Raw genomic sequence first — 23079 nt, 5'->3', positions numbered from 1 at the left:
AATTTATGCGATTTGTTTTATTAATTGAGGCATATTGTACAGTGCTCGATATCGGGAACGTCAAAATGGTGCATTAATTATATAGCCAGGTATACACGTTAATACATGGGGCTGAGGGACAGCATATTTTTCATGAACACAACGCTGAAAGTGAGTGGGAGTGGACCTTCTACATTAAAAAGAAACTAGAGCTTTGTCACAAACGTGACGAATACCCCCACATGCCGCATTGACACAGAATATTTTGCATGTTGTCTTCACAAAAAACGGCAGACACCATGCTCAGTGTTTAAAACACACTAAGTGACTCCATGACCTAGATTTTGACCCGGCATGGCCCATGTTCGAACTTTATCTACACATCATCTAGATACAACTTCTGACCAAGTGTGGTGAAGATCGGATGAAAACTACTTGAATTAGAGAGTGGACACCATGCTGAATGTGTAAAACGTCGTACCAAGTGACCCCGTGACCTAGTTTTTGATCTTGCATGGCGTTCGAACTTGGCCTTAAGATCATCTAGATAAAACTTCTCACCAAGTTTAATGAAGATCGGATGAAAACTACATGAATTAGAGAGCGGACAGACCGACCAACAGACAGATCGATAGACAAGTGAACTCCTATATACCCCCTAAACGTATAAATAGTAAATAAACACATATAAATTGTGGAAATGTTTATTCAGATTAAAGACTTAAAACCAACCTGTCAATGTTAAAAAACGCACTTAGTTTCCCAGTGACCTTGTGTTTTGCCTGGCATGGCCCATGTTCAAACTTGGCGCAGAGATCATCTAGATAAAATGTCTGACCAAGTTTGGTGAAGATATTGGATATAAAACTACTTGAATTGTAGAGCGGACAACACGCTGAATGTTTAAACCGCACTAAATGACCCCGTGACCTAGTTTTTGACCCGGCATGACCCATATTCGAACTTGACCTAAACATTATCTAGATACAGCATCTGACCAAGTTTAGTGAGGATTGGATGAAAACAACTTGAATTAGAGAGCAGACAGACTGACCAACAGACAGACCGATAGACAAGTTAACTCCTATATACCCCCTAAACGTATAAATAGTAAATAAACACATGTAAATTGTGGAAATGTTTATTCAGATTAAAGACTTTAAACCAACCTGTGGCAGTTATTTGGATGGCATACTGACCAATTTAATCAATTAACACACACGTATATATTAACTATAAAGATTTGCTATATATGTTTTCATAAAAACGTGAATTATGGTCATATAATAGGTTACAAAAGTGAGTAATAAGTAATAAAAAGTTCTTATACAAATCGAAAACAACTATATAAAATGCTGAAGTGTGTGTGCGATTGTGCATATATTTAGTGTGTCATTTCAAATGGAATAAAACATCAGATCTTCAGATCATGTATATTCTTTGCTTTTAAATGAACAATATTTCAAGATTGTCTTTAATCCGTTATTGGTGTAATCTGTTCATATGGAACACCAATAATAATTGCCTATACGTTTAATGAAGAGTTTGTTCAAGTAACACTGGAACTTCAATATTTTTGTCGGATGTTTCCTTTATCATTAATGTGTTAAACTGTCATGTTTATGGACACTTTTTTCCGCGTACATTTTTATCGATATAAAAGAACGTACATAAACTACATAATTATATATCAAACAGCTATAAAACATGTGCTAGATGCAACAAGTAAAATGAGAAGCTTGTTTTACTTAACTGTCCAATACAATTTGGAATTGCTCAAAATACGCACTATCAGAAAATATTTGAATTGCGCAGAAAATGTAACATGTAAATGCTACCAGAAAGGAAAAGCGAACAAGTCTGAATGTACTTAGTTCATGTTTCCGTTTCCAGAATGTTGGGTTACACAATTTGATGTTCACTATATTTAAAGACTTCAAAAAATACTATAATCAGTATTAAAATTCTTCATATAGTATCCCATACATATAATGCAATACCAATATAAAAGTAAATAATGATTATAAACAAATATCCATCAAAGTATTAGGTTCTGAAAAAATACTTTTCAAATTAACAAAGCATTGATAGGATATTAATATTATTACAAGAATACCTTTCATTTTATATTATAGGTTTTTTTGTTGCATGGAAGCAGAAATAACTTGTTCATTGCTCAAAGTCTATTGAAATAAAAATTCAGATGAAATATTCAAATAACTTTCCACGTCGTCGTATTTTTAGCAATTCCCACAACTGCTTTGCAGGTTAACCAGCCCTTACATGATAACAATAAAATAGAAACACTTACTTAGCCAGTAGTAAAATAATCATACAACCAAAGAAAAACAAATAATTTTAATTACAAACAAACAAACAATTGAGCTGGCATATGTTGGTTATTGCAATCTCTGATGCTAACAATGGCACTTGTTTTATCTGAGACTCCGATATTTCATCATAACAGTTTTACTTACAAACAAGATGCTTTTAAAACATTTAGGCATCTTAACTTGCAGACAAGTTGACCCCAAGTAACCAGCATATCAATTTGGATGATCATAGGTTTTAGCATGCTTTAGATACCATACATAACATATGTTGTGTTACAAGCGCCTGTAACTTTGACCTTTGACCTGAAAATTAATAGAAGTATTTATTTTCTTAACACTATAATTCACTGACAGAGGCATTAACTAACTGACACATGCTAAGCATAATTATAATAACAATGACCTTGTAAATATTAGAATAAAACAAATAACCATTTCAAAAAAGCCCAATTTCAATGATAATGTTTTCCACAATTACTATACATGTACTATGTTTCCCCTCAAGAAGTCTATGTAATAAAACCAATGAAAAGCATTTATAATGCCTGATTCTGCTATGAGTGTTTATCACAATAAAACAGTTCAATAGACATATCAGCAAGGGATTTTAAACCAAGCATTCACAACCGAAATAAAGAATGGATTTTTAACCATACCTAAACAGCCACAATGACAATTGGATTGTTAACCATGCCTATACAGCCAAACAATAACAATCACCATTTACTTCATGCAAACGTAAAAAAATCTTCCAACATTAACTTCCTAGATTTCAAAACGAAAATTGTAAATCAAAACTGTGTCAATCAGTTTTTACAGGATCAATTGTATTGTATGAATGAGTATCTTAATGAACAACACAAATGCTAATTAACAAGAAATTAATATTAACAAGTTTAGAGTTTTAACAAAATATAGAATACAAACATTGTCTCTGATCTTGCATCAATGTCCAAAATGTTTATATGATATAACAGTCCAGTTAGTTCAAAACCTGACATAAATCTACAAAGAAAGACAGTTTATCTTTCTTAAACAGAACAAAATAATAATACAATAATAATAATGGAATACAATGTTTTGAAGAAAGCAATTGCATATATGGTTCAAACTGTGTGTGTTATTTATTATACATTTAATGGATAAAGTCAATGATGACCAGAGTTTAAATTTGTGATGTATGAAAACACAAACTTCAACATCAGAAAATTACACTCGTAAGAACCAACAAAGGAAAGTAATTGCAAGTTCTGCTATTAAAATATACAAAATAATAAAAAAATAATTGCACCCTGTATCACTGTCACAAATCAAGGCAGGCAAAATTGGCAAATAAAAATACAAGAAGAAACTCAAACATGCATTTTACACTAAATGGTGGCGAGTTATAAAGATGAAGGAATCGAATATCGAAAAGTAATAACATTAATGCTATCAATTTATCACACTTTAACTGTTTCAATATCCAACAAAACAATATTCATGAAACCATTAACAATAACATATATATTTTAATAACGTAACATATGCTATACTTTTTTATCATAACATTAAAAGTGATCAGTAATCTAAAAATGTGTAACATGCATGCAGTTACATTAATTAATGCCCTGCTTATCTATTAAAACTTAGGAACAGTCAAAACCAGATGGCTCGAACTCGCTTGGCTCAAATTTCCGGTTGGCTCGAACTCTCCTCAAAGCACCAATTTTTTATTGCTATACAATGTACATTCATGTAAATTTCTATCGGATGGCTCGAATTCGCGGGGGTCTAATTATCGGATGGCTCGAACTGTTTTCAGTCCTAGTCAAAATTTTCACACGTTCTTTTGTTGGTTTGGCTCAAACTCACTTCGGGTCGCATAAAGCTGTTAATCGATAAGGAGCGCTTGATTAAAGGCAAGTCATAATTGAAACATGTCATCGACTCATTCCTTAATTGATTTGAGCAAAATATAACATGTTGTATAAAATCTTGCATTCTGTTTGTAAATGCCTTTTATTAGGGCTGGAATGGCTGCATCACACTATGTACATTCGCAACTTAATGGAATAGAACGCTTTATATCTTTACAACAACTCATGAATAAAAAACATACTGACATGATGTTATTCTTAAAAAAGAAAGTGAATAAGTAAATATGTGTAGTGCTGTTTAATATTCAGAGATGTGTATATAGCGCTTAAGCAAGTTTTGTTTTATGTGCTGCTTCTAATATGTACCGGTACATATAAAAAGTGCTATGTAAAAAAACGTGCCGATAAAATATACATTGAGTATATGACAATTTTTTAATTTTATTTTTAATTGTTTTAAAATATTGTTTCATAACAATAGTACATAAATGATTGTATTTGGTTCTTATTCATGCAAAAGCAGAAAGTAGAAAGGAGTTTGGGCAGTATGAATACCCTTCCACTGGATATGTAAATCTATTGCAGATTCATGTTAGTAAACATAAGTGTATTAGACATCCGTTGGGTCGAATTCCGGATGGCTCGAACTTTTGTTGTCCGTCCCCGAGTTCAAGCCATCGGGTTTCGACTGTAGTTCTCACTTAAAGAGGAATACAACAAATGGCACCTAATTGTGACTCAAACCAGGACAAATATTGGAAAGTAAACAAAATTAATACAAAAAGAACAAAAAAAGTGATCAATTCAACTTTTGGTCAACACAGCCACAATGAGAAAACAAAACACAAAAATAAAGATGCTGTGCTGGATAAACACTATGACAGGCAATTTCAGTTTAAGTCGTAAAAGAGAACAGATGCCTTCACTTTTCTCTTCAAAACAGTGTAATCCAAGAACACAATATATTAACAAACAAAAGGGCCATGACATCCCTTAAGCGCTCACACGAGTTCACAGACATCAATTGTTGAAGACTTGACATGATGGGCAAGTTGAGCCCACATGGCCCAGATCCAACATGGCCTTTAAATTGTCAAGATTAACAGACTGACCAAGTTTTATCAAAACATAAGTCATACATATGGTATCTATAGCGGTAACAAGGTTTTACCAACATTTCAACTGGTTACCTTCTTTTTTGATGCACATAGCACAGATTTATCCAGATTTAATCTCGGTATAGATATTGTACAGGTAAGTATTCTAACTAAAAATTAATCAAGACTGAGTCATAAATGTGGCCTCTAGACTGATAACAAGGTTTTTCTAAGAAACCGTCTGATGCCCTAGTTTTCGGATGCACATGACTCAGATTCACACTCTGCCTACATACTGTCTACATAGTATAAAACATTTCAAACAAGTTTCACCAAGATTTGATAGAAAATAAAATCTATAGACAGGTAACAAGCTGACGTAGAAGACACACTCAACACACTCAACGCACACTCCCCGACAGAAGCCGAACATAGGGTGATCACACTAGCTCGCCTTGAGCACTTCATGCTCAGGTGAGCAAAAACATAATGCAAATTCTGGGGAAGAACAATAATAGAACAATTAGACTAGCATTAGAATTTTAAAATATTTTTTCAATGCCTACAAATTCATGACACTTGTACATGATTTAAAAAACTGTACCCAAAGACCATGAGGTTCAGTAAAGGACCAAATCCATTGTGAAAAAATGCACAGTTAGAGATTCATAATGAATGTATCAAAGGTGTTTAGTGCACAAAGGTCAATAAGACCAAAGTAACTGTTATTTTACAATGGTTATAATAATTTAAGATAATGTCTTTGCATAATCAAATACATACGGAAGTTTGAACACAATTTGTAAAACAAAATTCTTCAATAATAAAACCAAAGTGCGTCAGAAAGTGGATATTGTGTTTTATGACAGATGATAACAGAGATAATATTAAAACATGATTGTTAATGCAAATTTGGTAAATGCATTAAAATGGAACACAAAAGAATGTATTTTAATTTACTAAAATAGGATGCTTAGCAAAAACTAACATTGTGTAGCCTTAAAAAACTAACAAAATTCATTAAACTATCTTCCTTTGTAGCTTTACATCAATTGAAGCTTTATCTATTAAAGGTCCATCAATAACAGAATTTCAAAAATAAAATGCATGAAAATTCTCTTATACCCTTAAGTGAGTTCCATCAATAACAAAGGTTTGTTTTAAAATATTATGTAGATAACAAGTTAATAAAAAAATAAGCTTTTTAAACAAAGCGCTATAAAACTGATAATGTAAAATTGAAAAGTAAATGGTTCTATTGTTACTGTAGGGCATGTTATCTGCATTTCTTGGTCATGGCTGTGAAAGAAAATCTAAACTTCCTTCTCATTTTTGTTGATTTCCAAACATAGACAACATCAAAAACAGAAAAGAGTTTTATAGAAATAAAGCGTGCCAACTTGTACAAGTACAAAAACGGGAAAAAACTGTGGTTGGGGTTACTAACAGAGGGTTGATCAGTGCACAGTGAACAAAGGTTAAAGGTCAAAACCGTTCTCCCTGGCTTCTTCGCCAAGAGAATCGTTAAACTCCTGTCTCCAAACTCAACACTCGTCGAAGCGAGTGTTGGCCCCACTTTGGAATTAGGATGCTTAGGATTCTCTGCCTGACGACTCGTGATGACCTCAGCAGGAGAAACGACATTGACCTTTGACCTGTCACTATGGCAACAGATGCAATCACCTCTGTTAACGTAGCCCTAGATGTAGGGCCGGGTGAAGTAGGTGTAGGTGAGCTGGTAGTTCTTGAACATGCAGAACTGGTGATCCACGCGCACATACGAGCTCCCAACCAGGAAGTTATCCAGGTCTTTGTGGCTGTTGCGGGCCGTCGACTCCTACAAACAAGATCACCAGCATAAGGTAAAAGGTGGATTATAAACAATCTAAATGATCTTTATATGAGCCTTATGCTGGGAAAACTGGGCTTAATGCATGTGCATACGTGTCCTCCCAGATTAGCCTGTGCAGTATGATCAGGATAAGAAGAAGACACTTCTTAATTAAAATCCAGTTTAGACAAAACATGTTGTCCCTGACTTACTTGTGCATATTGCAAAGGCTAATCTAAGGAATGACACTTTACACACATGCAATCATACATTTACACAAGTTTCCTAAGAAAAAGTCTAATAAATAGACATAGAACAAATTACAACTGGTTAAGAGTATCAACACACTATGGTAAAGAGATTATAAAGTTAGAATAGAACATGGTATCACTGATCTTTCTACAAATAAAAAACACAATTATCTTTTAATCAATAGTATAATAATCCACATCACAAAAACAACAAACCAGCAATTCCCTGCACTGGTAAACTTTGAAATGCGCTGGCCAACATTTTTAGTTTCATAAAGCAGGGACTGTAACTTCTTTTTGCTCGTAAAAAATATAAGAATAGAATCAAGTTATCTTAAATTAAAGCAACTACATGTATTAAGCCAACTATCTATGTGTAGAAGCATATCTAGACGTTTTCCAGCCAAACAGCCTACTTAGGTCTCCATTCTTTCACTGACCTTGTTAGCAAAGAGGGTCAGTAGGACCTTGCCAGGCCTGAATGTCTCCAACACCTTCAGCATCAGACCATTGTACGACTCCTGAAAGTGGAGGTCAAACTGGAGTAGAATTGAGCTGCGTTCTGGGAAAACTGGGTTAAATGCAAATGTGCAAAGGGTCATCGCAGATTAGCCTGCGCAATCTGCACAGGGTAACCTGGGCCAACACTTTCCACTTAAGGTGACTTAAAAGAGACTTCCTATAGATGAAAAATTCCATTAACAGAAAAACAAAAAGTGTTGTCCCTGATGAGCCTGTGCAGACTGAACAGGCTAATCTGGGACGACACTTTATGCACATGAGTAAAGCTCAGTTTGCCCAGAACTAGGCTGAAATAAAATTAAGAGAGAAGTTTCATAGTCACTGGTGACTCTTTAAGGACCACACAAGTAAGCGACCCTATGCATCAATATCAGACTTTTGACATAAGCTTTTATCAAGATGCTGTTGTGTATTTGAAAGTGTCCACCTAGAGATCTGCAGGAGGTCCCCATTTTAATGGAAAACTTCTCTACTCAAAATATAAACAAATAGCTAGACGTCAAGAAAGGGTTCTACCTGTAAACCAACGCATCAAAAAAGTCTAAATAATCTTCGGATTTTTACTTACATTAACTCTTATTTTTTCCCTTTTGACTCTTAAGCAAGTCAGAAGAGCACTTTGTTTATTTAATTTACACCAATATGGGTAATGGTTTAGGAAGGACTTTCATGCAGTAAATGTCCAAGGGGAGGAACATACATGATGCCATTGAAGTGAAAACACATCTTCGATATAATAAATAATTATCGCCCATTTCTGTTGACCTTTTTTAAAGAAATGTGTTACATTTAAATTCAGTATAATGTTTACCTAATGAGAATATGTATTTCTTATTCATTTACCACAAACACAATAACAGTTTGTTGAGGAATAAGTGGTTTTATAATGGTTGTTGACAAAAACAAACAAACCATAAACCTAATGTAACTTAAATTATTGGAATATAATAGATATCTGAAATCACAAAAAAGGTAAGAACAGGTAAAGGTAAAAGGACACATAATTCATTTCATGCGCCAAATAAAAATTGACTTGGTCTCAAGAAATTGAGAATTTGTTTTCTTCATAATATGAATCTATTATAAAGTACAGAGAAAATACACTAAACCCTTCTTATTAAAATTCAAGACATTGACCTAAATAACAACTCAGGAGTACATTAATTTTCTTTGCTTCTATGAGCACTTTGAGATAAGCTTATCAGATAATCCATGCATATGATGAGGGAATCAATTATTTTCACTTACCAAAGAGAAACATTAATGCTTTGCCCCAGGAGTAACATTGCCTGATGCCTGTAACAACATACTAAGACAATAGTCTTAACCCTTTTGAGTTTTATTGCCAAACTTGACCTAAATAACAACTCATGAGTACATTAATGTGGTCTCCTCCAATGAGAACTTTCAGCTAAGCTTATCTGATAATCCATGCATGTGATGACTGAATGAAATATTTACACTTACCATAGAGAAACATTTAAGCTATGTCCCAAGCGTAATGTTGCCTGATATCTTTGTAACTTATCTGGATTTTTTGTAACGCAATCTTTTAACACGTGGTGTCTTAATGACGTATGTCATATGACATGAATGTACTAAATATTGGGTAATTCTAGAACAAATGATTGTGTAACATATGTTTACAATTTCTTAAACCTATTCAAGTGAGTTGGAAAACTGATAACAGGAGTCAAACAAAAACTTAGCCTATACCTTGTTATTATTATTATCAATATATAAACATTTTATTATTTTACCCGAGTTAAGGTGTTCGTTATTGACAAAACACTAAAATCTTGTTTAAAAGGATGTAGCCCATTTAAATTATTTTTAGTTCAATGTAGGCAAGACCCAAGGTCAAAGCATGGCTGGGTGTAATGGACAGATATGTAATGGTTATCAGAAACAACAGTGTACATGTAAGTTCGAAAAGTTTAAGCAAAAATTGTTATTTTAAAGTCAAAAAAAGGTCTTTACCAAAATCTATGTAGTATCAAAGAATTCCATCAACAGGTATTGATAGAAGTTGAAACATTTAGTTTTATTCACCTGTCACAAATGGACAAACCACACAAGCACTCTATTACCTCCAATACCAAAGATCAGGGGAGCAAAAAACTAACAACAGGTTGCGTTTTCCTGTACTGATTTGGTTTCTGTTCTTATTAATGTCTGAATTGATTTTCTTAAATAACTTCAGTAGGAATATTTTGAAAATGGTCTACAGCCTGAGGGCATAGTTTAGGGCTGTAATATCTTGTAAGGTATGTTTATGAAAGACAAAAGGTAAATGTCCATGATTGGGGCACACAAAATAATGTTACCAAATCAGTTCACAGAAACAAAACCTCTTTTCCACCTGAACACAAAGTCAAAAGATAAGAGGCACTTCTTCATGCCATCATTGAGAGGTTTATCAAGCAAACAGTCTCAATCATCATCATTATCCCCACGCTTTTTGAAAAAACGGTGGGGATATTGTGGTTATCTCCGCCGTCCGTCCGTCTGTCTGGCCGTCCGTCCTGGCCACTATCTCCTCCTACACTAAAAGCACTAGAACCTTGAAACTTACACACATGGTAGCTATGAGCATATGTGCGACCCTGCACTATTTGGAATTTTGATCTGACCCCTGGGTCAAAAGTTATAGCGGTTGGGGTGGGGCCGCGTCAGAAATTATCACTCATTTTTTTAGGTTATTTTACATTTACTTCTTTATTTCTACACCGATTCACTTCAAATTGATACTGGACCTCTCTTATGACAATACGGTCAATCTCAACCATGCATGGCCCCATTCCCAACCCTGGGGCGCCCCGCCCACATAGGCCACACCCACCAAAAATTTCCATTTACTATATTTTTTTCATTTCTACACGGATTCACTTCAAATTGATACTGAACTTTTGTTATGACATTAGGGTCAATCTCAACTATGCATGGCCCCAATCCCAACCCTGGGGCGCCCGCCCACATAGGCCACACCCACCAAAAAATTCCATTTACTATAATTGTTTCATTTCTACACGGATTCACTTCAAATTGATACTGAACTTCTCTTATGACATTAGGGTCAATCTCAACTATGCATGGCCCCATAACCAACCCTGGGGCCCCGCCCACATAGACCACACCCACCCAAAATTGCCTTTACTATAATTTCTTCATTTCTACACCGATTCACTTCAAATTGATATTGAACTTCTCTTATGACAATACAGTCAATCTCAACTATGCATGGCCCCATTACCAACCCTGGGGCGCCCCGCCCACATAGACCACACCCACCCAAAATGGCCTTTTACTATAATTTCTTCATTTCTACACCGATTCACTTCAAATTGATACTGAACCTCTCTTATGACAATACGGTCAATCTCAACTATTCATGGCCCCATTACCAACCCTGGGGCCCCGCCCACATAGACCACACCCGCCCAAAATTGCCTTTTACTATAATTTCTTCTTTTCTACACCGATTTACTTCAAATTGATACTGAACTTCTCTTATGACAATACGGTCAATCTCAACTATGCATGGCACAATTACCAACCCTGGGGCGCCCTGCCCACATATGTCACACCCACCCAAAATTGCCTTTTACTATAACTTCTTCATTTCTACACCAATTCACTTCTAATTGATGATGAACTTCTCTTATGACAATACGGTCAATCTCAGCTATGCATGGCCCCATTACCAACCCTGGGGCACACCTAGGTCAAACATTCGGCGTGGGGATACGCGTCGGCCTCTGCCGCGCCATTTCTAGTCTTTATTTAGTCATGGCAAGCCATATTCCTAATAAAGTCACAGAGGTTTTGTGATCTTAAAGTTTTTAGAAGCGGACAAGGTAGCTCCTGACCAGACTGCATGAATGCACAGACAGACCAACTGACCAGACTGCATGAATGCACAGACAGACCAACTGACCAGACTGCATGAATGCACAGATAGACCATCTGGCCAGACTGCATGAATCCACAGACAGACCAACTGACCAGACTGCATGAATGCACAGACAGACCAACTGACCAGACTGCATGAATGCACAGACAGACCAACTGACCAGACTGCATGAATGCACAGACAGACCAACTGACCAGACTGCATGAATGCACAGACAGACCAACTGGCCAGACTAGGAATCCACAGACAGACCAACTGACCAGACTGCATGAATCCACAGACAGACCAACTGACCAGACTGCATGAATTCACAGACAGACCAACTGACCAGACTGCATGAATGCACAGACAGACCAAGTGACCAGACTGCATGAATGCACAGACAGACCAACTGACCAGACTGCATGAATCCACAGACAGACCAACTGACCAGACAGCATGAATGCACAGACAGACCAACTGACCAGACTGCATGAATGCACAGACAGACCAACTGACCAGACTGCATGAATGCACAGACAGACCAACTGACCAGACTGCATGAATGCACAGACAGACCAACTGACCAGACTGCATGAATGCACAGACAGACCAACTGACCAGACTGCATGAATGCACAGACAGACCAACTGACCAGACTGCATGAATGCACAGACAGACCAACTGACCAGACTGCATGAATGCACAGACAGACCAACTGATCGGACTGCATGAATGCACAGACAGACCAACTGACCAGACTGCATGAATCCACAGACAGACCAACTGACCAGACTGAATGAATCCACAGACAGACCAACTGACCAGACTGCATCGATGCACAGACATACCAAAACTTTGAAGTTCAAATGAGGTCAGCTCAATATTTTATTGTGTTGATAGTGTTTAAATACATCATCCATGCAAGTATAGGAGGCATTGTCGATGCTACCTGCATAAAACACATCATTTTGGTAAAACCAAAAATATGAAACTTTTATTTGTCTATAAGAAGGGCAGAGTCAGGGTTGAACTGAGGTTAGGGTGAAGTGAATGTACGGATAGTGCTCATAGATAGCATCCATGTAAGTATCAAAGCTTTGTTGGATGCAGAATTGATTTTTAGACGAAATGCTACATGATACCTTAACCATGACTTTGGGCTTTCTGAAAAGCAGATCAATGTAATGGTCAAAATGAGGTCAGGTGATGTGGGAATGTTCTTGCCTCATGTTAGGTTTACCTGGTACAGATGGACGAACATAAGAACCAACTGACAGGGTAATCTCTATATATGCCTCTCAGTAGATTCTCGGGGCATTAAAATTACTCAGATTGCTTTTCAACATGTTCATCTATATATGATTAAGCAACCTTAACTGTTACTTTGCAAGTCCTAAATCTTCTATAGAGCTCTGCAATTTAGGGAGTCTTTTGATGATAGTTACTCCGAAACATATGTTTAAGCAAGCACTGGTTCTGTTGATTGCCAATCCAGTATAGACACCTAATATTAAACCTATTTAAATGCTCTTGTGTCCTTTTCTTGGGTAAAACTAGTAGACACCATATCCAATGTGCCATGGTTATGGCAGAGACCTACATTTGGCACGTTGCTCTCAAAGCTCACGTAGAAGCAGTTGGGCTTGACCTACCTTGGGCACATTGCTCTCAGTAGGAGCACTTTGGCTTAATCTCCCTTGGGCAAGTTGCTATCAAAGCTCACATAGGAGCAGTTGGGCTTGACCTACCTTGGGCACGTTGCTCTCAAAGCACACATATGAGCAGTTTGGCTTAACCTTCCTTGGGCAAGTTGCTCTCAAAGCTCACGTAGGAGCAGTTAGGCTTAACCAACCTTGGGCACATTGCTCTCAAAGCTCACGTAGGAGCACTTTGGCTTAACCTACCTTGGCACATTGCTCTCAAAGCTCACATAGGAGCAGTTTGGCTTAACCTACCTTGGGCATATTGCTCTCAAAGCTCACAAAGGAGCAGTTTGGCTTAACCTTCCTTGGGCAAGTTGCTCTCAAAGCTCACGTAGGAGCAGTTGGGCTTGACCTACCTTGGGCACGTTGCTCTCAAAGCTCACATAGGAGCAGTTGGGCTTGACCTACCTTGGGCACGTTGCTCTCAAAGCTCACGTAGGAGCAGTTGGGCTTGACTTACCTTGGGCACATTGCTCTCAATGCTCACGTAGGAGCAGTTGGGCTTGACCTACCTTGGGCATGTTGTCTCAAAGCTCACGTAGGAGCAGTTGGGCTTGACCTACCTTGGGCACGTTGCTCTCAAAGCTCACGTAAGAGCAGTTGGGCTTGACCTACCTTGGGCATGTTGCTCTCAAAGCTCACGTAGGAGCAGTTGGGCTTGACCTACCTTGGGCACATTGGTCTCAAAGTTCACGTAGGAGCAGTTAGGCTTGACCTACCTTGGGCACATTGCTCTCAAAGCTCACGTAGAAGCAGTTAGGCTTGACCTACCTTGGGCACGTTGCTCTCAAAGCTCACATAGGAGCAGTTGGGTTCCGGGGTCACATGGATGGTGAAGTACTGGCCGTGGGGCAGCAGTCCGTTCATAGAGTAGCCACATGGCTCAAACAGGAACTCATCAATCTTTGCATCTGGGAGGATCTTGTCAATTCCAGATTTCTGGAATTTTTTATTTATTTTCAGTCAAGTTTTGAAGTATCGGTTGTGAAAAACTTGTGTTGACTTTCAACTTCTTTAATGTAATACTTCTTAATTACTAATTATAATAATGGCTACTACAAAAACTTGTTATGATGCATGCTGAATACATTGGAACAAATTAACAGTATTTACCTGCTATGGGCATTTTACATACCTATAAATGTGAACATTTACCATAATTCACAACAAAATAACTGCTTGAAGAACTGTCTATTAGCATTTTTAGCAATCGTTCAGAAATGCCCATAGCAGGTAAATACTGTTAATTTGTTCCAATGTATTCAGCATGCATCATAACAAGTTTTTGTAGTAGCCATTATTATAATATGTAATCAATTCAGATCAAGATTAATTCAAGAGCAAAATTTAAAATAAACTGAAAAAATCACCGCCTTTTTAATACAGAATATGAATGCAAAATTACCACAAATTTTCCTACTGCTTATGATACACTACAGCCATTTTGGTAAAGAATATACAATTGTTTAGGCATTTGGGCATTGGTCTGTAAGTTACGGCTTATTCCTGCCAACATGACACACACAACTCTATAATAATGCGCTGATATTTCTGATTGCCATGGCAACTCTACAGTTCTTGGTTGTTATGACAACAATACAGTCCTCTTGCACTCACCCTGGTGGCGTCAGGCCCGTCAGCGCTCACTTCCCGTGTGAAGATGTTCATGATGTTGGGGCACAGGTCCCACATGAGCAGCTAGCAAGGGGTTAAGGACATTAACAGGAGCTACTACTGATTGAGCCTTGCTCGAGAACCCATCGAATTCAACATAGTTAATGTTTGAAGACAAATTGAGCCTTGTTCTGGGAAACTGGGCTTAATAAATGGCTGAATACATGTACGTAAAGTGTCATCCCAGATTAGCCTGTGCAGACTTTGTGCCTAGAATGGACTTTTGTTTAGAACAGAATGTTTTTAAATAAACACTTCCATACAAACTGAAGGTATCAATCCTGAAACTGCACAGAATAATCTGAGATGACACTTTATGCACAGGCATTAAGCCCAGTTTTCATAGAATAAGGTACAATTTTCATTATTTTATTTACTGCCTTTAACTAATCTCAAGGGGCTTAAATCTTTCAAACTATTAGACACTTTGAGCTGATATTGGACTGTAAAAAAAATAAAAATGATTTTTAAATCTATTTGCATTCAAAAAATTAAATTAACCGTGCTTATTATAGTATGTTTGACCAGTCATTAACTATTAAACCATCTGGGTCCAGAACACCTACCACATTGATGATTATATAAGTAAGAATAAGAATATTTAGTTACAATAAACAAAATCTGCCAAGTAGGGTCCAAACAACTATCATGACGATGCAAGTAAACCTGGAATCTTCAAATCATGACATTAATTCAGGATTAAAATGTTTGAGGGGTCTGTTTATCATTTCAAACTCAAGTTCTTTTTTACATGTCAGGGTTTAATTAATATGCGTAAAGTGTCATCTCAGCTTAGCCTATGCAATCACCATAGGCTTATCTGGGTCAACACTTTCCGCCGAAACTGAATTTTCACTAAGAAGAGACTTTCTTCTAATATAAAAACAGAAAAGCGGAAAAGTTGTCCCTGATTAGCCGTTGCACACTCCACAGGCTAATTTGGGACAAAACTTAACGCAAATGCATGAAGCCCTGTTTTTCCAGATTGTGGCCCATTAACATGTATATATTACACTACACCAAGTTTTGCAAGGATACTTCCACTGTCTGATCAGGCTGGCTGACACCCACTTCATCGAGCGTGTACAGATACCAGCAGTCACGGTTGATACGCCCCAGCGTGTAGGCGGCCCCATCTATGTACAAAAAAATAACGAATGGGGTCACTAGAAGTTGATGTTGAGATTTCATACTTAGAAAAGGGTACCGGTTCATGTGCATGTATTAGGGATTTGTTCACAAATGTTTATACTTTTTACAAATTTCATTATATTATGCACAGGCTTATCTGGGATGACACTAAACCAGGGTTTTTCCCACTTTTTGGGAAGATAGCCTATGGCTTTGGATTTGGGAATTTTATCGGCATTTTCATGAAATTAGGAAAATAAATTCATTAGCCTTTTTTTTCACACGAAAAGTCCACTGATTAGGGAAATACTAAATTTGATATAACTCTTTATAATCACATTCAAATTAAAAGAACAAAATCATTTATTTTTTTTTTTTTGGAAATTGGGAATTTTTTGCCACATTTTGGAAAAAAGTATACTTTTTGGGATTGGGAACATAGCCGAATTTCGGCTATTAAATCGGGCCAAAAAAAAACCGGCACTAAACGCTTATGCATAAAGAACAGTTTTCTCAGATCAAGGTTAATATGGTGTGGTTTTAAATACTACTTGTATTTAGCTATATTCTTAACATATCAAGAAAACAGGGCTAGATTCAAACACAGTGTAGAAAATATAACCATACACATTCCGACAAAGGTTATCAAGATTAAGTTATATATGTGGTTTCTAGTGTGATAACAAGGTTTTTCTAACAGATGACAGGTGATGTAGTTGTCGGACATATGTGACCCAGATTCTGAATAGGCCTTGGATTCTTCATACACATTCTAACCAAGCTTCATTGACCCTGTCCCACAGCAAACTAACTTCAACATTGAGAACATTGTCTTCTATGTAAGCGTTTACTTCTTTTGGCATAAACCCCAATTGTATTGATTTTTACACTGATTATTTTTGTTGGAGAATAGTGACTCAATAATTAGCTATTTTGATTTATTCTTTTCCCACTCAGAAGCAGAAGTGAAAATGACTATGTACAAACAGCATAAAACCAGAACAGCCTGCCAGTAACTCTCAGTCTGTTTAGGTTTTATGCTGTTTGCTGCTCATCAGTATCTAAGGATTAAAAATGAAGCCTTTCAAATTTGAATCTAAATAGAAAGGTCTTTAACTAAATATAACTTTCTGAGGGACTACAAATGCGTCAAAGTATGTATCTCAACTTGGTAAATGGTTAAGACACAGTTTAAAATGTGGCTCCCTCAGTGGTAACATAGTTATTCTATGACCTGACCTTGTGACCTAGTTTTAAGAAGCACATGACCCAGATTCAAACTAATTCTAAATATTGTCTACATGAACATTCTTACCAAGTTTTATCAAGATTGAGTTCTAAATGTGGCCTCTAGAGTAGAAACAAGGTTTTTCTAAGATTTGACCAGGTGACCTTGTTTTGAGGCCAGATTTGAAATCATACTAGATTTTGTCCAGATAAACACTCTGACCAAGTCATGATTGAGTCCTAATGTGGCCTGTAGAGTGGTAACGAGCTAAACGTTGACGACGCACACAGACACAGAACAAAGCACCATGACCAACGCTGGACATAGGGAAATCACATTTACTCACCTTGAGCACTCCCTATCATATTTACAACTATCTTTCAGAGCTCCAGATAAGGGTCGTATTTTGGTAATAACAAATTATTTTCAAGTCCGTTACGTATTTATTTTTAAAATCTTGTTGTACCATTAAGAATAACAAAATCAAGTAACGAATATTATTTTTACATCGGTTCGTATCGATTTTTATTGAGTTCTTTTCGCGTATTAAAGATCTTTGCGGTGCTTATATAGAATGGTTATCGGGTTTGTATAACAAATCGCATTTTTTCAAATATAAGCGGCGTATACAGTCTTTCTGTCAAAAAACAATGGCGGCGCCCAGAGAACATCTTAAAAAACTGCAAAGCGTCCAAAAACAAGCTTTTAACATATTGTACGCAAAGTGAGCCGAAGTTAAATGTTTAGAAAGACATTATAAAAAAGATCTTATACGATGTTGTATGTTCAGTTGCCGACACAGTCGGAAAAGCTAAACAAAAACGCGACAGGACGAGTCCAAACTTTAACACAACAAAAACATTGAACGAGTGGAAGGGACAAGTCCCGTGGCTAATCGTTGAAAAGATTGAAGGGGAAGACCCGTTTTAATTGTGAAATATGTAAAAATTTATCTAAGGCATGCAATCTAAGCACAGTTTGGGCATATGAATGTATTTGAAAAATTGTATAATACTGAAAAGACACTGTTGAACTCGCATAAATAAAGTTGCTAGTATGTTTATTTTGATTTTTTTTTGCATGAAAATAACCATTATTATCTATTTTTAGGTCATTTAGAAAAAATAAGAATTATTTTCCAAAACTTAGTAGTAACGTTACGAATAAAATTTCAGAGTTAAGAATTCTTTTTGAAAATCTGGTAGTAATTTAAGAATTCCACAAAACCTTATATGGAGCTCTGTATCTTTTTACAAAAGTCATACTTTTTAACTTACTAAAAAACTTATATAACTTTATTAAATATGCAACTCTTTACTAAATGTACTCATGATTTAGTGCAGTATTTAGGAACAGGTCAGTGCAAAGTAAATATACTTTCTATAAAGCATTATGATATGAAGACTCACAACAAATATTTTGCTCCTCTGTGGTTACAAAGCATAATAACCATTGACTGTTAATACCTAAAAATTATTCAATGTGAATTGCTAGTTGACAGCATGGATATATTATACTACACAATTCTCTATACACTATAAACACTGTAATTTAGCAATAAATGGTGCTGTAAACTATGAATGCTATGGTTATATTATGTCATTGTAATTGTGAATGAAATATGAAGCAGATATTGTAAACACAGTAAATCAAGAGTATAAATTACATCAACAGCTGCATGCATAATCTGTAAACAGTATTAACTCCATATTTTAGCATAAAGTTCAATGTGTCTGATGATAAATACTACTTAACTGTGTTATCTAAAGCGGGCTTATGGAAAACTTTCAGATATGTCGAAGTGTACATATACCCTTCCTTATTTTATATAAAACAAGGGACAAAATTGTCACAAAACCAGGTTTTCAGTGTGAAAAAAAATCTGATAAAGGGAGACAACTCAAACTGAACTTTTTAAATGAACAAACAAAATTAACACCCTTTGTAAGTTTGTTTTAAAATAAATCTATTTTTAGTCGTGGCGACCTTGACATTGGAGATATTGACGTGATTCTTTTGTGCAACACACCGTCCCATGATGGTGAACAAATGTGCCAAATGATTTTAAAATATCATAATGAATGACATAGTTATAGCCCAGACAAGCTCATTTATGGCTATTTTTTACCTTTGAACTCAAAGTGTGACCTTGACCTTGGAGATATCGACGTAATTATTTCGCGCGACACACCGTCCAATGATGGTGAACAAATGTGCCAAATGATTTTAAAATCTGACAATGAACGACATAGTCATGGCTCGGACAAGCTCATTTATGGCCATTTTTGACCTTTGAACTCAAAGTGTGACCTTGACCTTGGAGATATAGACGTAATTATTTCGCGCGACACACCGTCCAATGATGGTGAACAAATGTGCCAAATGATTTTAAAATCTGACAATGAACGACATAGTTATGGCCCGGACAAGCTGGTTCCGCCAGCCTGCCAGCCAGCCCGCCAGCCAGCCAGCCAGCCAGCCCGCCCGCATTCGCCAATCTAATAACCAGTTTTTTCCTTCGGAAAACCTGGTTAATAAATTTGTTGTCTTGAAGTTTCAACAAGAACAATCAGTCATGTTGAAATGATTGTCAATCCAAGAATGGTTTTCACATGTAGTATGATATGTTTGACTAAAAGTGTTGAGAGATCAAGATGACTAAAGATGAACATAGTTATGAGCTTAATTGGTAACAAATTGTTAACGTCTAAGTAGCTCTTGTGTTGTATTGAAACCACTGAGTTAAATTAAATTGAATTATTGATTTATTTGAGATCATTATATGTGTACAAAATTGCTTTCTTATAAAATGACTATGAAATATTGAATTATTGAAAGTGTTTTCAATAAAACACTTCTTGAAAGTCTATATTTGGATATGTCACACTAGAGATATCTGGATGTCATATGTATAAAAAAAAGAAAGTTGTAGCTAACAAAGTTCAGCCGCATTTGATTGTGACATCCCTACAAGTTTCTCACTCGTAGATGTAGTCTGCCAAAATTTAACATGCACACAAATGTCAATATTCGGAGATTGGTCTGCAGTGACCCTACTGTAGTGTTTTTCCCAGGAGGGCAAAGGGGCATGGCGCATTACTTTCAAAAAGGGCATTTTAGCGCGCAGTTTAGGCAAAAAAGGGCAAAAACGTTCCCTGAATACCTGAATTACGGGGAAACATGTAATTGCATCAGAAGCAGTTGTGGAAAAAATAACATATAAACAAGCACATTTAATGGTAATTGATGTATTTAACTTACTATGATTTATAATAATATATTTACCTTGCAATGTACATTTAAGTTCCATGCTGTTTCAATAAACTGTACAGCACCACAAACATAATAAAGCAATATATGCATGTGAATCTGATTATACACAGATCCACTAACAAATAAATGAAACCATGTTTGTCTTATCCCATTTTCTAACAATAATCTTGCCAGAGTTTTAAAATAACATTGCGAGTAAATTGATCGCTAACAATATGCAAACACTCGTTTCCGTGACATACATCCACCGAGTAGATTACAAATAAATAAATAATGTTGTTGCTATCTAAAACATTTTTATGCATCGTTGATTATCACAGACATTTCATTAATTCCTTCTTAATGTATAACCTCCATAGTTAATTCGATCGTTTATGACGTTATTTGCCATTCTTGCCGAGTCACAATTTAATTTTGTATAGTCTGCCATGTTGTTAAAATGTCAAATGATGTAAGCTACAGGTGCGCATAGCAATGTTAAATCGTGTACGCGATTCGCATTTTGTTAAATTAGTATACGTCTCAGTAATTACTTCAATAATTATATCTAATTATTTTAAAGACGAAAACGATAAAGAATAAATTTGTTTGTGTTTTTAAATGTAATTATGCGTAAAAATATATGTTTTGATATTACTGAATAATGCATGGAATGCACAATTGCCACGAGAATAACATTGAGTTTTTCATAAAAAGTCTCCGAAGTAACGATTTTATCGTGGAGGAGTACACATTGCCGACCGAAAAGTACGCTTGGTATAACATAGCCTCTGGCATTATCGATTGATACTGACACGGGGTTATTCACGCATGACTAATTCACAGCTTTGGAGCAGTCAGTAAGACCTACCTATAAATCGAGCACTGTAATAGATTAAATCTGCTCAATTAATATAGTCGATTAGACGTTGACGTCTCTCGAGTAAATCAAGCACAGTCGCAGCGTCACAGACAATCAAGGATGCTGATTTTGCGGACCAAGTAAGCAATAAAGATGTTATCGATAAGGGCGCGTGGCAAAATTTGCCTTTGAAAAGGGCAGAGTGGCTATCCGTGAGGGCGGCGTGGCTTTTCGCCACGCTAAAATGACCTGGAAAAAACACTACTACTGGATTGTGACCTAGGCCCAAGTATCAAGACAAATAGGCCAGTACTCACCAACCCATTCTTAGACGTGATAATGAAGAAATTGAATATACTGAGAAATACGCAAAATGCGTCCACTGTTTAAATACATATATGCTACCACTGGTGATAATGTCCTCAACAGAATGTTCTACGTGAAGAATGATGTATACAGAGGCATTTAATGCAAAGTTTGACTCAAAATTAAAGCAATTCTTGAATATTCCAAAATAATTTTCTTTATTCTTAAACTTTAGTCTAATAATTGTTAGGTGAATACTGGCACAGGCCTACTTTTAAAAATGCTGTCCTACTTTAACATGGTAAGACAGCTGACCTACTTTTGATCATGGTAAAACAGCTGACTTAATTTCAAACATGGAAGGACAGCTGACCTAATTTTGAACATGATACACAGAAAGCTGACCTACTTTTGAACATGGTAAGACAGCTGACCTACTTTTGCACATGGTAAGACAGCTGACCTAATTTTGACCATGGTAAAACAGCTAACCCACTTTTGACCATGGTAAAACAGCTGACCTTATTTCAAACATGGGAAGGACAGCTGACCTAATTTTGAACAAGGTATTTAGAAAGCTGACCTACTTTTGAACATGGTAAGACAGCTGACCTACTTTTTAACATGGTAAGAGAGCTGACCTAATTTTGAACATGATACACAGAAAACTGACCTACTTTTGAACATGGTAAGACAGCTGACCTACTTTTGAACATGGAAAGACAGCTGACCTAATTTTAAACATGGTACAAAGACAGCTAGCCTACTTTTGATCACAGTAAGACAGCTGACCTACTTTTTAACATGGTAAGACAGCAAGCCTACTTGTGAACATGATACAAAGACAGCTGGCCGACTTTTGAACGTGGTAAAATAGCGGACCTACTTTTTAACATGGTAAGACAGCTGACCTTCTTTTGAATGTGGTACAAAGACTCTCACCTTTTTTTGAACATGGAAAGACAGCTGACCTACTTTTGAACTTAATGTCCAAGAACTACTATTGAACAAGGTGTCCAGGGACTTACTTTTGAACATGGTGTCCAGGGACCTTCTCTTGAACATGGTGTCCAGGGACCTACTTTTGAACATGGTGTCTAGGGACCTACTTTTAAACATGTTGTCCAGAAACTATCTTTCTTTTGAAGATGGTGTC

The 23079-nt window shown here is 36.4% G+C and overlaps 1 protein-coding gene across 4 annotated transcripts in view; it reads right to left on the bottom strand.

Annotated features, from left to right (window-relative positions):
- Positions 1 to 669: 669 nt before the first annotated feature.
- The window catches only part of LOC127853789 (S-adenosylmethionine decarboxylase proenzyme 1-like), a 75930-nt gene continuing 53520 nt past the window's right edge, over positions 670 to 23079 (bottom strand). For 3 of the 4 annotated variants that reach the window (XM_052388561.1, XM_052388560.1, XM_052388562.1), the window contains 5 exons: positions 16183 to 16280; positions 15088 to 15168; positions 14242 to 14409; positions 7791 to 7871; positions 1107 to 7105 (listed from right to left, as the gene is read on the bottom strand). In XM_052388561.1, coding sequence (XP_052244521.1) covers positions 6968 to 7105; positions 7791 to 7871; positions 14242 to 14409; positions 15088 to 15168; positions 16183 to 16280 — 566 coding nt within the window. In that variant the 3' untranslated portion in view covers positions 1107 to 6967. Of the gene's footprint in view, positions 712 to 1106; positions 7106 to 7790; positions 7872 to 14241; positions 14410 to 15087; positions 15169 to 16182; positions 16281 to 23079 lie in introns of those variants that run through there. The other variant, XR_008036747.1, reaches the window with a different exon arrangement.

This window comes from Dreissena polymorpha, chromosome 12 (genome assembly GCF_020536995.1).
Source record: "Dreissena polymorpha isolate Duluth1 chromosome 12, UMN_Dpol_1.0, whole genome shotgun sequence".
Taxonomy (NCBI): Eukaryota; Metazoa; Mollusca; class Bivalvia; order Myida; family Dreissenidae; genus Dreissena; species Dreissena polymorpha.
Note: the sequence above shows the minus strand (reverse complement) of the source record. Positions and strands in the feature narration are given on the sequence as shown.